At 36.2% G+C, this 17,500-nt stretch overlaps 2 protein-coding genes across 2 annotated transcripts in view; both read left to right on the plus strand.

Annotated features, from left to right (window-relative positions):
• adgre5b.1 (adhesion G protein-coupled receptor E5b, duplicate 1) overlaps nucleotides 1-2,313 on the plus strand; it is a 23,150-nt gene extending 20,837 nt beyond the window's left edge. Inside the window, exon 17 of the mRNA XM_087808398.1 lies at nucleotides 1-2,313. This exon is cut by the window's left edge and continues 220 nt beyond it. The gene's annotated coding sequence lies outside the window, so the exon portion shown is untranslated.
• A 1,138-nt stretch (nucleotides 2,314-3,451) lies between these two features.
• LOC148089589 (long-chain fatty acid transport protein 1-like) overlaps nucleotides 3,452-17,500 on the plus strand; it is a 14,285-nt gene continuing 236 nt past the window's right edge. The window contains exons 1-13 of the mRNA XM_087808405.1: nucleotides 3,452-3,676; nucleotides 3,730-3,868; nucleotides 5,757-6,012; nucleotides 6,130-6,288; nucleotides 10,091-10,160; nucleotides 11,947-12,038; nucleotides 12,093-12,202; nucleotides 12,258-12,467; nucleotides 13,578-13,704; nucleotides 13,762-13,899; nucleotides 15,634-15,798; nucleotides 15,858-16,004; nucleotides 16,980-17,500. The exon at nucleotides 16,980-17,500 is cut by the window's right edge and continues 236 nt beyond it. Of these exons, the coding sequence (XP_087664531.1) occupies nucleotides 3,510-3,676; nucleotides 3,730-3,868; nucleotides 5,757-6,012; nucleotides 6,130-6,288; nucleotides 10,091-10,160; nucleotides 11,947-12,038; nucleotides 12,093-12,202; nucleotides 12,258-12,467; nucleotides 13,578-13,704; nucleotides 13,762-13,899; nucleotides 15,634-15,798; nucleotides 15,858-16,004; nucleotides 16,980-17,140 (1,941 nt within the window). The 5' untranslated portion in view covers nucleotides 3,452-3,509 and the 3' untranslated portion in view covers nucleotides 17,141-17,500. The remainder of the gene's footprint in view (nucleotides 3,677-3,729; nucleotides 3,869-5,756; nucleotides 6,013-6,129; nucleotides 6,289-10,090; nucleotides 10,161-11,946; nucleotides 12,039-12,092; nucleotides 12,203-12,257; nucleotides 12,468-13,577; nucleotides 13,705-13,761; nucleotides 13,900-15,633; nucleotides 15,799-15,857; nucleotides 16,005-16,979) is intronic.

Consider the following 17,500-nt stretch of genomic DNA (forward strand, 5'->3'; position numbering starts at 1 on the left):
TGGTGTTGACACGACGGACTGGAACACAATGAATAATAGATTCTCTCTCCTTCATCAGCCTGATGTCAAATCTATGTCTCTCAGTCTTAAAGCACTTTTTGGTATTCTTTGTGAAAAGTGGTTACATTTTTTTTTACTGTTTTTGTCGACGGAAACTCCCATGGAAGTTTATCTGTGCCGATAAATTGATCGAATGGTTTGAATTCAACATTTCAAATGACGTCATATGATCGGCGCTGTATTGCATTATTGGATCAAAGTAGCATCAAGTAGCTCGGTGCTCTGCTGGTACGGTCTGGGGACACTTATACTAACAATTTTATGTTGAATTTAAAAGACTACGAATTTAAAAAAGAATGAATTTGGAACATTTATTAATAATATATATATATATATAAATATTATTTAAAACAAAATACAACTTTTCATTATAGAGATGTCATTTATATATTTTTTTAAATACAATGCTTAAAAAACTTAAGTACAAAAAAATGCGATTGTCTAAATATTGCATTAAAAAACATGCCTTTTTTATTATTGATAATATTAAACTCTATGGGTAAAAAGGTTTATTTATCATTCAAATTGTCAATATTGAAAGGATTTAACTCAATTTATTCAAATAAATTGATACTTTTTAATTTTTGGAATAGGAATATCAGCCTTTTTTTTTATTATTCGATTTTGTAATTGTTTAGAAAAATGAAAATACACATTTTAATCGAAAAAATAGATATATTATTATCAATTGCTTAAAAAGATTAAAAATGATCGGTTTCAACATTAGAAATGTAAAATTCAACCACTCGATATTTTGACACTGATATATTTACAGCAGTGGGTTTGGTGATGACTGTTGCTTTTATTTCCACCACGACCCAAGTACAAAAAACGTGAGACTTTTGAGATTTGCTTACGTTGTTGTGATTACACAACTCTAACAGCAGGGGGAGCCAGAACCCCCATGAACCTCTTACGGTACTGGTTCAGACATGAACAGTCACACAAGAACAGAGAAAGAAAATCAAAGCAACATTTCAGAGTCAGTGAAGAAGAGAAATGTAACCTGAACAACAAGTTTTCCTCGCCTGTACGACAACAACACAAGTGACATCACTTGTGGCTACAACAAGCTCCGCCCCCCTACTTCCTGCCATAATGTCGGAACATCCTGTTGTGTTTACTCGGCGGGTTCCTTTGATTCCATCATGAAACGTTTTCTCTGATTGTGTTGAGTTTTCTTATTTCATTGCACTTTCTTTGTTTTGTAGTTTTGAACACAACTGTGTCAGTGAAGCTTTTTTATTTAAAATAGTTGTTATTTTTCTGTAAAGATGTTTTAAATCTTGAGTTCCAAATACTGTATAAATGTTCTTTTGGCTGAAGCAGCATCTTGTGAATGTGCATTTTCTACTCTGGTACTGTTTTGATATGAACCTTTGATGTTCATGAGCTTTTGATGTTTAATAACCTTTGATGTTCATGAACCTTTTATGTTCCTGAACCTTTGATGTTCATTAGCTTTTGATGTTTAATAACCTTTGATGTTCATGAACCTTTTATGTTCCTGAACCTTTGATGTTCATGAGCTTTTGATGTTCATGAGCTTTTGATCTTCATGAACCTTTGATGTTCATGAACCTTTTATGTTCCTGAACCTTTGATGTTCATGAGCTTTTGATGTTCATGAACCTTTTATGTTCATGAACCTTTTATGTTCATGAACCTTTTATGTTCATGAACCTTTGAAGTTTATGAGCTTTTGATCTTCATGAACCTTTGAAGTTTATGAACCTCTGATGTTCATGAACCTTTGATGTTCATGAACCTTTGATGTTTATGAGCGTTTGATGTTCATGAACCTTTGATGTTCATGAACCTCTGATGTTCATGAACCTTTGATGTTCATGAACCTTTGATGTTCATGAACCTTTGATGTTCATGAACCTTTGATGTTCATGAACCTCTGATGTTCATGAACCTTTGATGTTCATGAACCTTTGATGTTCCTGAACCTTTGATGTTCATGGACTTTGATGTTCATGAACCTTTGATGTTCCTGAACCTTTGATGTTCATGGACTTTGATGTTCATGAACCTTTGATGTTCCTGAACCTTTGATGTTCATGGACTTTGATGTTCATGAACCTTTGATGTTCCTGAACCTTTGATGTTCATGGACTTTGATGTTCATCAAGGTTCATTGAATTTGAACTTTCCCTGAAATAAAACATAATGTAAATCAAATGTTTGTAAAGTTTCAAAGATATACGATTATCATTGGCTCTGTATAAATAAACACATGTAAATGTTAATTAACCGTTTATTTATACGTTTTTTTCTACATTTGTTTACACATTATTTTTTAAATTTACATATCATATAGTTATTGATAAATGTGTCTTTATAATGTATCTTTCTTCATAGTGCACAAACCCACAGTGTAGCTGTCAAATACTCTAAAACACACTTGGATCCAGATGGTAATTTAGAACTTGATCAAATTTAAATTGATTGAGAAGTTTTTATACAATTTTTAAATCCTTTCATCAAATGTTTGTTACGTTGCTATCATTATAATCATAATCATTGGCTCTGCATAAATGAATATATGTAAATGTTTATTAACTCATTTTCTATTCATTTATTTATACATTTGTTTACACATTATCTTTTAAACGTTTACATTGATTTATGTATTTATATATTTATTGATAAATGTGTAATTTATCTTTCTTCATATTGCATGAACCCACAGTGTAGCTGACAAATACTTCAAAACACACTTGGAACCTGATGGTAATTGACAACTCTTAGATTTGAGTTAATTGTGAACTTTACCTACATCTTTCTTTTTTTTTTTCAAAATCGCTTAATCAAATATTGTTATGTTTCAACAGATAAGAAAATCGTTTGCTCTTAGTAAAAGTAAAATGTATGAATAAATCTTCATTTATTTAAGGTAAGGTAAAACTTTATTTATAAATTGTTTTTTTCCAATAGCAATTTTTTATAAAAAATAAATCAAAATAAAAAAGGAACAAGTTTTATTTATATGTTTATTTCAATATATTAATATTAATTCACACGTTTTTTAATTTATGCATTTAGTAAGGGGTTTATGTATTTATACGTGTATTCATAAACATAAAGTCATTTATATAAAAGTGCATGAACTCACTCTCGAGTTGACAAACACCTTAAAACACTCTTGGATCCAGATGGTAATTTGTGACTTGATCAAATTTATATTGATTGAGAACTTTTTATACATGTTTTAAATGTCATCAAATGTTTGTTATTTTACAGACAGGATCATAACCTCTTAGTTTAAAGAAGGTTCTGCACTTTAAAAGGTAGTTTTCAGCCTCTGGTCTGGATCTTCAGGATTCTCTTCCTGTCGGGAATCGAGCCACATTCTTGTCGGCGCTCGTCGCTCCGACGTGCCGCGGCTCTCCTGGTATTTCACCTCCGAGCTTCTGTTGCAACATTTCTGTAGACTCTGCACCATGTTGTGCAGGCGAGCTCTTCTCTGGCTCTGTGTTCTGGGGGCCCCGTGGGTCCTGCGGGAGCCCCGGACCTCCTGCCTGCTGCTGGCCCTGGCTCTGGTCGCGGGTCTGGTGTACGGTCGCAGGTTCGTCGGAGTCGCGCTGAAGACCATCGTGAGAGACGTGCGGTGAGTCTCGCCCGAGCGACTCTGGATCTCCTCTGACGGGCCCTGCTGTCCAGGTGTCTGCTGCTCGTCCTCCGGGTCAAGTTCTACATCCGTCGACACTGGCGGAGGAAGGAGACGATTCCTTCTCTGTTCGCTCGGACCGTGGATCTGGATCCAGACAAGCCGGCGTTGATCTACGAGTCCACGGGAGAGGTGAAGACCAAAAACAAGCCTCAATTACGTTTTATTACAAACATTTATTTGTTTTTTCAATTAAATCAAGTTTATATATTTTATTTAAATATTTATAGACACATAATCCTCATTTACTGACCCTGATTATCACTTTGATGTCATTTTAATGTAGCAAATATTTTATTTATTCATATTTTGAAAGCATATTTTTGTAGTGTGTATATATTTTTTATTGTTGGCCATTTGACGTGGACTGTGGCCAAACAATTTGATTAAAAAAGTTTTCTTTTAATTCAATTCAACAGCATCTTTTCAATATCGTTTGCCCTTTTTATTAATTAAAATATTCCTTTTTTTTTAATAGTATTAGAATTTTTTATTTATTTTTCGGTGGCAACTTGATCAGAGAGGACTTTTTCAAAAAAGTTATATTTTAATATTTCAGTATTTGTATATTTTCTACCATTAAATAATCTATTAATTCTGTCCAATATTAATAAAGGTTTTATTTAACTAGATTTGATCACATTTAAATATAAAAAGATTAAATAAAACTTCCAAACACCAATGAATAAATAAAAACAAAATCCTAAAAAATAAAGATTTAAGGAAAATTAAAAAAGATTATGTTAAAAAAAGATTTAAATATAAATAAATATATATATATATAAATCCTAAAAAAAATCCTAAAAAATAAAGATTTAAGGAAAATTAAAAAAGATTATGTTAAAAAAAGATTTAAATATAAATAAATATATATATATATATATATTTATTTATAAAAAAGATTTAAATATAAATAAATATATATATATATATTTATTTATATTTAAATCTTTTTTTAACATAATCTTTTTTAATTTTCCTTAAATCTTTATTTTTTAGGATTTTGTTTTTATTTATTCATTGGTGTTTGGAAGTTTTATTTAATCTTTTTATATTTTGAACCCTCTTTCTTTAAATAAATATATATAAATATATATTTAGCATTAAATGTTGTACTTATGAGTTGTTGGTAGATTTGAGTGAAAAGTCATTAAAAACAGAATTTCTATTGATTATTTTCATTTTTTATTTAATTTAATTTATTTTTAAATATTTTTTATTGCTTTTAATATTTTTCGTACACTGTTACTTTTGGATGTATTGTTGTAGTTAGGATCGAGCTTTGTCAATAAAAATAATGCAAAACCCAAGAAAAGGTGACCAACTTTTTTTTTATATTTTATTTATTAGTGGATGGAACACATGAGTGTACGAAGTTCATTACAAACCAAAGGATTTTAAAGATTGAAAATGGTGACGACCAATTATTATTGTTTTTTTAATGATTTGATTATTTTTACAACATCTTTTTCATCTTTTCTTTAAAGATATATTCATTTTAGATTAGATTTTGATTGACAGCTTTTTTGATTTTCAAATCTCTTTTATTGCTATGTTGTTGTTTTTTTAGTTTTTTTTTAGAGAATTCTTTTAATTTTTGCACCATTTTCTATTTTTATATTTTTTGTTTGGTTTTTAATGTTTGTGTTTTATGGAAGATATTATTAGACTTTGACTAAAAACCTAATTCAAGACCCAAGTTTTAATGAACAAAAATGTACTACCATTTTTAATTCCTCTTTTTTTTTTAAACATATATTTTGCATTTAGTTTTTTTTAAATGTAAACCCAATATAAGTTGGATTGTGACAAAGAAGTAATTTTAAACCCAGGTTTTATTCATTATTTTAAATTTTTATTTAATTTTGTTCCTTTTTTATAAATGTTTAATAGCTTTTAATAGTAGTTAGGATTGAGCTTTGTCAAAAACAGGTTTCATTTACCCAGAATTGACTAAAATGTTCAATTTTTCCTTGTTCAAATGAAATTCTAACGACTCTGAGTGACACTCTGGTGCCAGGTGTGGACCTTCAGGCAGTTGCAGGAGCGATGCCACGCGGTGTCCCACTGGGCGCTGGCTCAGGGCTGGGCGGAGGGCGACGTCGTGGCCTTGTTCTTGGAGAGTCGCCCTCTAGTGGTGACTCTGTGGCTGGGCCTGGCCATGGTGGGCGTGGAGGCGGCGCTCGTCAACCACAACCTTCGACGCCGATCGTTGCGTCACTGCGTGGACGTGTCCCGAGCTCGAGCCTTCGTGTTCGAAGCCGAGCTCTCGGAAGGTTTTTTTTTCTCTGATATTAGCTTCTCCTGGTGCCCCCCGCCTCTGCCCTGGGTAGCTTGGACACGAGATTAGGAGGAAAAATCGAATCCCTGGTTGAACTTCCGTCTGATTCCAGCGGTGCTCGAGGTGCGAAGCGTCTTCCAGCAGGACGTGGTTCTGTTCAGGACTGGAGGCGATGACCAGAACTGCAGCCTGCAGGCTCAGGACCTGGACCTCCTGCTGAGCCGCTCGCCCAAACATCCGACCCAGCACACCTTGAAGAAGACGTTCAACGGTGAGTGTGAGACTCGCTCGTCTGTCTTGAGGGCGAGAGATTCCACTAGAAACACTTGTTACACTAGAAACACTTGTGACACTAGAAACACTTGTGACACTAGAAACACTTGTTACACTAGAAACACTTGTTACACTAGAGACACTTGTTACACTAGAGACACTTGTGACACTAGAAACACTTGTGACACTAGAAACACTTGTTACACTAGAAACACTTGTTACACTAGAAACACTTGTTACACTAGAAACACGTGTTACACTAGAAACATTTGTTACACTAGAAACACTTGTTACACTAGAAACACTTGTTACACTAGAAACACTTGTGACACTAGAAACACTTGTTACACTAGAAACACTTGTTACACTAGAAACACTTGTTACACTAGAAACATTTGTTACACTAGAAACACTTGTTACACTAGAAACACTTGTGACACTAGAAACACTTGTTACATTAGAAACACTTGTTACACTAGAAACACTTGTTACATTAGAAACACTTGTTACACTAGAAACACTTGTTACATTAGAAACACTTGTTACACTAGAAACACTTGTTACATTAGAAACACTTGTTACACTAGAAACACTTGTTACACTAGAAACACTTGTTACACTAGAAACACTTGTTACACTAGAAACACTTGTTACATTAGAAACACTTGTTACACTAGAAACACTTGTTACACTATAAACACTTGTTACACTAGAAACACTTGTTACACTAGAAACACTTGTTACACTAGAAACACTTGTTACACTAGAAACACGTGTTACACTAGAAACACTTGTTACACTAGAAACACTTGTTACACTAGAGACACTTGTTACACTAGAAACACTTGTTACACTAGAGACACTTGTTACACTAGAGACACTTGTTACATTAGAAACACTTGTTACACTAGAGACACTTGTTACACTAGAAACACTTGTTACACTAGAGACACTTGTTACACTAGAGACACTTGTTACATTAGAAACACTTGTTACACTAGAGACACTTGTTACACTAGAGACACTTGTTAGATTAGAAACACTTGTTACACTAGAGACACTTGTTACACTAGAAACACTTGTTACACTAGAGACACTTGTTACACTAGAGACACTTGTTACACTAGAGACACTTGTTACATTAGAAACACTTGTTACACTAGAGACACTTGTTATATTAGAGACACTTGTTACACTAGAGACACTTGTTACATTAGAAACACTTGTTACACTAGAGACACTTGTTACATTAGAAACACTTGTTACACTAGAGACACTTGTTACACTAGAAACACTTGTTACACTAGAGACACTTGTTACACTAGAGACACTTGTTACACTAGAGACACTTGTTACATTAGAAACACTTGTTACACTAGAGACACTTGTTACATTAGATACACTTGTTACACTAGAGACACTTGTTACATTAGAAACACTTGTTACACTAGAGACACTTGTTACACTAGAAACACTTGTTACACTAGAGACACTTGTTACACTAGAGACACTTGTTACATTAGAAACACTTGTTACACTAGAGACACTTGTTACACTAGAAACACTTGTTACACTAGAGACACTTGTTACACTAGAGACACTTGTTACACTAGAAACACTTGTTACACTAGAAACACTTGTTACACTAGAGACACTTGTTACACTAGAGACACTTGTTACACTAGAAACACTTGTTACACTAGAGACACTTGTTACACTAGAAACACTTGTTACACTAGAAACACTTGTTACACTAGAAACACTTGTTACACTAGAAACACTTGTTACACTAGAGACACTTGTTACACTAGAAACACTTGTTACACTAGAGACACTTGTTACACTAGAGACACTTGTTACACTAGAAACACTTGTTACACTAGAGACACTTGTTACACTAGAGACACTTGTTACACTAGAAACACTTGTTACACTAGAGACACTTGTTACACTAGAAACACTTGTTACATTAGAAACACTTGTTACACTAGAGACACTTGTTACACTAGAAACACGTGTTACACTAGAATCACTTGTTACACTAGAAACACTTGTTACACTAGAAACACGTGTTACACTAGAATCACTTGTTACACTAGAAACACTTGTTACACTAGAAACACTTGTTACACTAGAAACACGTGTTACACTAGAAACACTTGTTACACTAGAAACACTTGTTACACTAGAGACACTTGTTACACTAGAAACACTTGTTACACTAGAGACACTTGTTACACTAGAGACACTTGTTACATTAGAAACACTTGTTACACTAGAGACACTTGTTACATTAGAAACACTTGTTACATTAGAAACACTTGTTACATTAGAAACACTTGTTACACTAGAGACACTTGTTACACTAGAAACACGTGTTACACTAGAATCACTTGTTACACTAGAAACACTTGTTACACTAGAAACACTTGTTACATTAGAAACACGTGTTACACTAGAGACACTTGTTACACTAGAAACACTTGTTACACTAGAGACACTTGTTACATTAGAAACACTTGTTACACTAGAAACACTTGTTACATTAGAAACACTTGTTACACTAGAAACACTTGTTACATTAGAAACACTTGTTACACTAGAAACACTTGTTACATTAGAAACACTTGTTACACTAGAATCACTTGTTACACTAGAAACACTTGTTACACTAGAAACACTTGTTACATTAGAAACACGTGTTACACTAGAGACACTTGTTACACTAGAAACACTTGTTACACTAGAGACACTTGTGACACTAGAAACACTTGTTACATTAGAAACACTTGTTACATTAGAAACACTTGTTACACTAGAAACACTTGTTACATTAGAAACACTTGTTACACTAGAAACACTTGTTACATTAGAAACACTTGTTACACTAGAAACACTTGTTACATTAGAAACACTTGTTACACTAGAAACACTTGTTACATTAGAAACACTTGTTACACTAGAAACACTTGTTACACTAGAAACACTTGTTACATTAGAAACACTTGTGACATTAGAAACACTTGTGACACTAGAAACACTTGTGATACTTTTTAGTGCCCCCTTCTGGTAGAACAAAGTCTTTGCTTCTTCACAGGAAGTGTGTAGGCGTGTGTATCTGTGTATGTTTGCGTCGATGTGTGAGTATTTATGTGTCTGTGTGTGTGTTAGAGTGTGTATTTTGGTGTATGTTTTTGTTTGCGTGGTTGCATGTATGTGTGTATTTTTTGTGCAAGTGTGTGTTTGTGTGTGTGTATGCATGTAAGTGTGCTTGTCTGTGTATGTGTTTGTGCGTGTGCATGCATGCATTTGTATCTGTGTGTGTATGCTAGTGTTGGTAGGTGTGTGTGCATGCATGCATGTGTATATATATTTGTGTATGTGTGTACAAGTGTGTGTGCATGCGTGCGTGTGTGCATGAGTGTGTGTGCATGAATGCATGCTTGAGGGTGTGTATTGTGCGTGTGTTTGTATCTGTGCATGTGTAAATTGGTGTGTGTGGTTGTGTGTGCATTTGAGTGCGTGTGTGTGTGTGTGCGTATGTGTGTATACGTTTTGGGGTAAATTGTTTTGTGTGTGTCTGCATGCATGCATGTTTGTGTGTGTACATGTGTGTGTTTGAACCATAAAAACCTTCATGAAATCCTTGCGATGGAAATAAATGCAAGTGTCGTCTCTGACCTACAGCTGTAAAGATGATCCGAAAAGTTAAATAACGCTAGAGTGTAAAAATAAAGGCTTCATAATTTATATTTGTGTCTTTAATGATACTTTTTTTTTTTCTTCTTTCATCAAAACAGACAAACTTTTCTTCATCTACACTTCTGGGACGACAGGCACGCCGAAGGCAGCAGTGGTGGTTCACAGTCGGTGAGTTATATTATATCATATAATATTATATAATATAATTATATTATATATTTAATATTATATTATATTATATAATATTATATAATATACTATTATATAATATTATATAATATAATATTATATAATATCATATAATATTATATAATATAATTATATTATATATTTAATATTATATTATATTATATAATATTATATAATATAATATTATATAATATTATATTATATTATATTACATTACATTACATTACATTACATTATATTATATTATATTATATTACATTACATTATAATAATATAATATTATAATAATATAATATTATAATAATACAATAATATAATATTATTATATAAAAGTATAATATTATATTATACTATTATAGAATAATATAATATCATTAACATGATAAACATGTTTATGTTTTATTATGACTCATCTGGACACTGGTGTGTATGTGTGTGTGCGTGTGCAGTGTGTGTTAGAGTTTGTGTGTGTGTTAGTGTTTGTTTGCGTGTGTGTATTGTTGGTTTTTGTGAACTATGGGGACGTTGTACAAGTAATTCTATCATCAGCATGGGGACCTTAGTGAATTAGGGGGACGTATGTGCGTGTGTATATGTGTGTGTGTGTGTGTGTGTGTGTGCGTGTGTGTGTTAGTGTTTGTTTGTGTGTGTGTATGCGTTGGTTTTTGTGAACTACGGGGAGGTTGTACAAGTAATTCTACCATCAGAACGGGGACCTTGGTGAATTAGGGGGACGTATGTGCGTCTGTGTATGTGTGTGTGTAAGTGTTTGTGTGTGTGTGTGTTAGCGTTTGTTTGTGTGTGTGTATGCGTTGGTTTTTGTGAACTACGGGGACGTTGTACAAGTAATTCTACCATCAGCACGGGGACCTTGGTGAATTAGGGGGACGTATGTTCGTGTGTGTATGTGTGTGTGTAAGTGTTTGTGTGTGTGTGTGTTAGCGTTTGTTTGTGTGTGTGTATGCGTTGGTTTTTGTGAACTACGGGGACGTTGTACAAGTAATTCTACCATCAGCACGGGGACCTTGGTGAATTAGGGGGACGTATGTTCGTGTGTGTATGTGTGTGTGTAGGTGTTTGTGTGTGTGTTAGCGTTTGTTTGTGTGTGTGTATGCGTTGGTTTTTGTGAACTACGGGGACGTTGTACAAGTAATTCTACCATCAGCACGGGGACCTTGGTGAATTAGGGGGACGTATGTTCGTGTGTGTATGTGTGTGTGTAAGTGTTTGTGTGTGTGTGTGTTAGCGTTTGTTTGTGTGTGTGTATGCGTTGGTTTTTGTGAACTACGGGGACGTTGTACAAGTAATTCTACCATCAGCACGGGGACCTTGGTGAATTAGGGGGACGTATGTTCGTGTGTGTATGTGTGTGTGTAGGTGTTTGTGTGTGTGTTAGCGTTTGTTTGTGTGTGTGTATGCGTTGGTTTTTGTGAACTACGGGGACGTTGTACAAGTAATTCTACCATCAGAACGGGGACCTTGGTGAATTAGGGGGACGTATGTGCGTGCGTGTATGTGTGTGTGTAGGTGTTTGTGTGTGTGTGTGTTAGCGTTTGTTTGTGTGTGTGTATGCGTTGGTTTTTGTGAACTACGGGGATGTTGTACAAGTAATTCTACCATCAGCACAGGGACCTTGCTGAATTAGGGGGATGTATGTGCGTGTGTGTGTGTGTGTGTGTGTGTGTTAGTGTTAGTGTTAGTGTGTGTGTGTGTGTGTGTGTGTGTGTGTGATGTCACAGATCAAAAACTCTTCCTGTGGTTCCAGATATTACAGAATCGCTGCCTTTGGTTTCTGGTCCTTCGGCTTGACTCGCGATGACGTCATCTACGTGTGTCTTCCTTTGTATCACTCGGCGGGTGAGATTGTGTGTTTGTTCTGACGAACCCTGAGGGTCACGCGTGTGCGTCCAGGCAGCATCATGGGTGTGGGTCAGTGTTTGCTGTTCGGTGCGACCGTGGTCATCAGGAGGAAGTTCTCGGCCGGTCGGTTCTGGCAGGACTGCGAGAGGTTCAAGTGCTCCGTGAGTCCAGAGGGTCCTCAGAGTCCCACAGGTCTCTGACCCGCGTTGAGTCCAGGTGGTCCAGTACATCGGAGAGATCTGCCGGTACCTCCTGGCCCAGCAACACTGTCCGTCCGAGGAACGACACCGAGTCCGCGTCGCTCTGGGTAACGGCCTCCGTCCATCGGTGTGGCGGGAGTTCGTCCAGAGATTCCGGATCTCCCGGATCGGGGAGTTCTACGGCGCCACCGAGTGTAACTGCAGCCTCATCAACATCGACGGAAAGGTTTGTTTCTCGTGTCAATCACAGATACAAATTTTTGTTTCCGTCAATAAATGAAAAAAAGAAAATGAATGAAAACAACTTTAGATAGCAATGAGCTTCGTCGTCCAGCAGGTGGCGGTAACATTGCGCCAATCCTTGAATTAATAGACTTCGAAGAAGATCGTTTGTTTGGTATTTTTCACTTTCATAAGCGAATTAAACTTAAAAAATGAGATGGATTGAACAGTTTTTAGAAAAGATTGATGTGTTAATATCAAAGAAAAAGACTTAAATATAATAATAAATATTTTTCATGAATAAATATAGACTTTTGTTTAGATGTTTTATTGTAAGTCAGTAGCCGAGGAACAGCTCGATTTTTATGTTTAAAAATCCTTACTCCATGATTCACACTTTTAATGAACAAGTGAATATCTTACAACTCAACCTTCAAAAGTTACCTAAATCCACATGGAAGTCCGTCAGACCATTAAAATCCACATTTTCTCTGTTGCATTAACAAAACCTCATTTCATTGAAATTCTATGGATGGAAGGAGGATTTGCATAAACTTCTTGTCAGAGGTCAGAGGTCATACATGTCATAGTGGTCAAGTATTAACCTATTGATTAATCACCAAAATATTACAATATTGAAGTTCACATTGCAAATGTAAACTGTTTTTCTTTGTTTATCTAAATGTTATTTTTCTAGAATTTAATCTTTTCTCAAACAATTACATTTAAATTATTAATATGTTGCAGTGTTGGATTTGTTTTAATTGAATAGTTAAATTCAATAATATATATTAAAAGGTATTTTTTTCATCTTTTTTATTTAATACCTTAGTAAGGAAATTACAATATTTTCAACATTTATGTTTTTTTTTACACATAGAGTTTGATGTTGTAATTACAATAATATTCCTAAAAAGTTCCTGATATTTTTTTTGTTGTAGTCTTTTAAATTCAATATAAAAATGTTGGTATAATAGTCTCTACAGACAGGCTTCTACAGATGATCGTCTGCAGTATTTAACTTTCAACATAGTTCAATATTGTGACGACAGTGATTTACTCACAAATCCTTTTGACCAATCCGCAGATTTTAAAGGTACTTCCTTCCCTTTAGGTCGGTGCCTGTGGCTTCGTCAGTCGTATTTTCCCCGGTTTCTACCCGGTCAGGCTGGTCCGCTGGCGTGAGGAGACCGGCGAGCTGCTCAGAGACGCCCGGGGTCTCTGCGTCCCCTGCGAGCCTGGTAACCGCCGTCACGGTGAGATGATCTGACGTGGATTCAACCGTCCACTGTCTCCAGGTGAACCGGGGATGCTGGTCGGAAGCATCGTCCCCAGCGACCCGCTGAGGAGGTTTGACGGTTACGTGGACCAGAACTCCACCAGTCGGAAAGTAGCTCACGATGTCTTCAAGGCGGGAGATTCTGCGTACATGTCAGGTGGGCATCGTACCGCGACATCACTGGAGAGTAGGAGGGTTAGAAGATGGAGATACATCTCAGTATTCAAGGGCGCACCAGCGGCGTATTGATCACAGCAAGAAGGTTGCTGGTTCCCTTCCAGGCAGAGCCAACTGTGTGACCTTTCTGCCTGGAGTTTGTATGTTCTCCCCGTGTTGCGGGGGTTTACTCCGGGCACTCCGGTTTCCTCCCACAGTCCAAAAACATACAGAGGTTGATTGAGAACTTGGGGAAATTGTCCGTAGGTATGAGTGTGTTAGTGTGAATGGTTGTATGTCTTTGTGTGTCCTGCGACAGACTGCCTGTCCTGTCCAGGGTGTCCCCCGCCTCTCGCCCAATGAAACTGGGAATAGACTCCCCGCGACCCCGGTAAGGTATAAAGCGGTAGAAAATGGAAATTAATGAATGTATCGATATTCAACAGAAGTGTATTTCGTTTTTTATCATAGTTATTTTACGTTTTATATTTTAATGAAATCCTGCAAGGGCCTGGTGACGACTGAGGACGAGAGGATACAGCAACTTAAAGCTGATGTTTGGCAATATTTTCGTTTGAAAACAAATGAAAGCAGTTACAACTTCATCATAAGTCATGTGGTCTGTAAATACTACAACACCAGAGTCAAGTACTGGACAATACTACGTATATTTACTTGTTACTACACAATCACAACACCAGAGTCAAGTACTGAACAATACTACACATATATCCTTGTTACTACAGTATCACAACACCAGAGTCAAGTACTTGACAATACTACACAACATTGTTACTACACTATCACAACACCAGACTCAAGTACTCCACAATACTACACATATATCCTTGTTACTACAGTATCACAACACCAGAGTCAAGTACTTGACAATACTACACAACATTGTTACTACACTATCACAACACCAGAGTCAAGTACTCAACATTACTACACATATATCCTTGTTACTATACTATCAAAACACCAGAGTCAAGTACTCGACAATACTACACATATATCCTTGTTACTACACTATCACAACACCAGAGTCAAGTACTCAACAATACTACACATATATCCTTGTTACTATACTATCACAACACCAGAGTCAAGTACTCGACAATACTACACATATATCCTTGTTACTACACTATCACAACACCAGAGTCAAGTACTCAACAATACTACACATATATCCTTGTTACTATACTATCACAACACCAGAGTCAAGTACTCGACAATACTACACATATATCCTTGTTACTACACTATCACAACACCAGAGTCAATTCCTGGACAATACTACACATATATCCTTGTTACTACACTATCACAACACCAGAGTCAAGTACTGGACAATACTACACATATATCCTTGTTACTACACTATCACAACACCAGAGTCAAGTACTCGACAATACTACACATATATCCTTGTTACTGCACTATCACAACACCAGAGTCAAGTACTGGACAATACTACACATATATCCTTGTTACTACAATATCACAACACCAGAGTCAAGTACTCGACAATACTACACATATATCCTTGTTACTGCACTATCACAACACCAGAGTCAAGTACCCGACAATACTACACATATATCCTTGTTACTGCACTATCACAGTATATCATATATTTGATCGTGAATCTTGATGCGCATCTCATCGCCAGATTCTTCTGATACTCACTTCTACCAGAGAGCGTTTGCTCACCGTCTCTCTCTCACAGGAGACATCCTGGTGATGGACGATTACGGCTACATCTACTTCCGGGACCGAAGCGGCGACACTTTCCGCTGGCGAGGAGAGAACGTCTCCACCACGGAGGTGGAGACGGTCCTGAGCGGACTGCTGGGACACGCCGACGTGGCCGTCTACGGGGTTCCGGTCCCAGGTAGGAAGAGCCGTTGGTACGACGTGCCCGGTTGGCTAGCTTGTTTGTCATCGGCACAGGTGTGGAGGGGAAGGCAGGAATGGCCGCCGTGGCTCAAGCCGGAGCTCAATTAGACCTCGATGCCTTCTTGACGGATGTCCAGAAAGCTCTGGCATCATTCGCACGTCCGGTGTTTCTTCGGACTATGACGGCAGTTGATACCACAGGTGAGACGTCAAGAATGTGAACATCATAGAGGAAATTAATTTCCAGGTTGTGTCAGGTTAACTTAACATTTTTACTTAAACAAAGAGTAGAAATCAGAGCTGGCTTAGAGTCAGACATTTGTTTTCAAGTGAGAAGTAGAGTTTACATGGCTGTCTTAATTCCATCCGAAGCACATAGCTGTTAGTTCGCTGTTGTATCTTCATCAGCCGTTAACATTGACTCCAAATGTTTCCACCAAAAAACAATTATTTATTATCTTGCAAGGTCGGAATGAACGTTTACTCCGTCAGAGACCAGGCACCAAATCCCACCAAATCTATTTCTCACACAAGCAGTGATAAGAAATACATGCAGGGAGAAAATAATAATATATGTGGTTAAGTTAGTTTCATGACCATACTTTAGCTCAGGACTTTCCCATCGGCTCCTTCTCGTGATTATTAATCTGCATGAAAACAAATAAACCACCTGACGACCCTACTGTTTTATCGGGGACGGCGCTTGTGTTCATTTCCATCGTTGTGCTTAGAAGAAGTTTTCCAATACAACAAAAATGGGAAATCGACTTAAAAATATACATGTTTTATAAACCATTCGCATGTATTTACATTTTTTCATTACGTTTCAATGAAGCGACTATAACACTAGGGGGAGCCAGAAACGAAAGTGTTCAGTTTTATGTAGCACTGCTTTAATGTCTTATTGCTACATCCCCCGGAGCCTAATCATGTTTTTCTTTTAACTTGGATTTAAGTAATGATTCTGAATACAACCCAAGATTAACAATCTAAATATTTTTAAGCTTTTTTGCTTTTTCTTGCGTTTCTGCAACAGTCTCATCCAGAACTGGGATTTAAACCCACAACCTCTTAGGCCACTTCACCTTCTGAGCTATTTCCTTCCTAAGTTCCTGTTTTGATCGGCGTCATTGTCACACAAATTCAAAGATAATTTCTGTTTCCTTCCTCTTCCAGGAACGTTCAAGATTCAGAAGGTTCGACTGCAGAGAGAGGGATTCAAACCGCAGACCTCCTCCACTGACGCCATCTTTTTTCTGAACAGCCGCGCCGGTCGATATGAAGCAGTGACTGATGAACTGTATGATGGAATTATTAACGGTCAAATGTTTTTGTGATATTAAGATGAATGAAGTGTCAAATATTTTACTTCACATTGTGTTTTAATTGATCAAAATATCAAAATAAATAAATTAAATGATCATTTAAGTCAATTTTGCCTTGAACTTTAAAATCAAAATTAAATAAATAAAAGTAAATGAGCAGCTTCAGTTTAGTTACATTAATATTTCAGATCCTTCCTCATTTATATATTATAATATTGTAAAATAAAATCTAAATCACTTTGAGCTCATCCTGTTTCAAATTCCATTGAGTTGTTTTTCTTACCTCAAAGTTAATAATTACAAAACTTTTATACTGGTTTTATTTTCTTGATGTCATCATGCTGCTGTCACACCTCATCAACTGTATTATGG

Source organism: Callionymus lyra, chromosome 1 (genome assembly GCF_982586985.1).
Source record: "Callionymus lyra chromosome 1, fCalLyr1.hap1.1, whole genome shotgun sequence".
Classification (NCBI taxonomy): domain Eukaryota; kingdom Metazoa; phylum Chordata; class Actinopteri; order Syngnathiformes; family Callionymidae; genus Callionymus; species Callionymus lyra.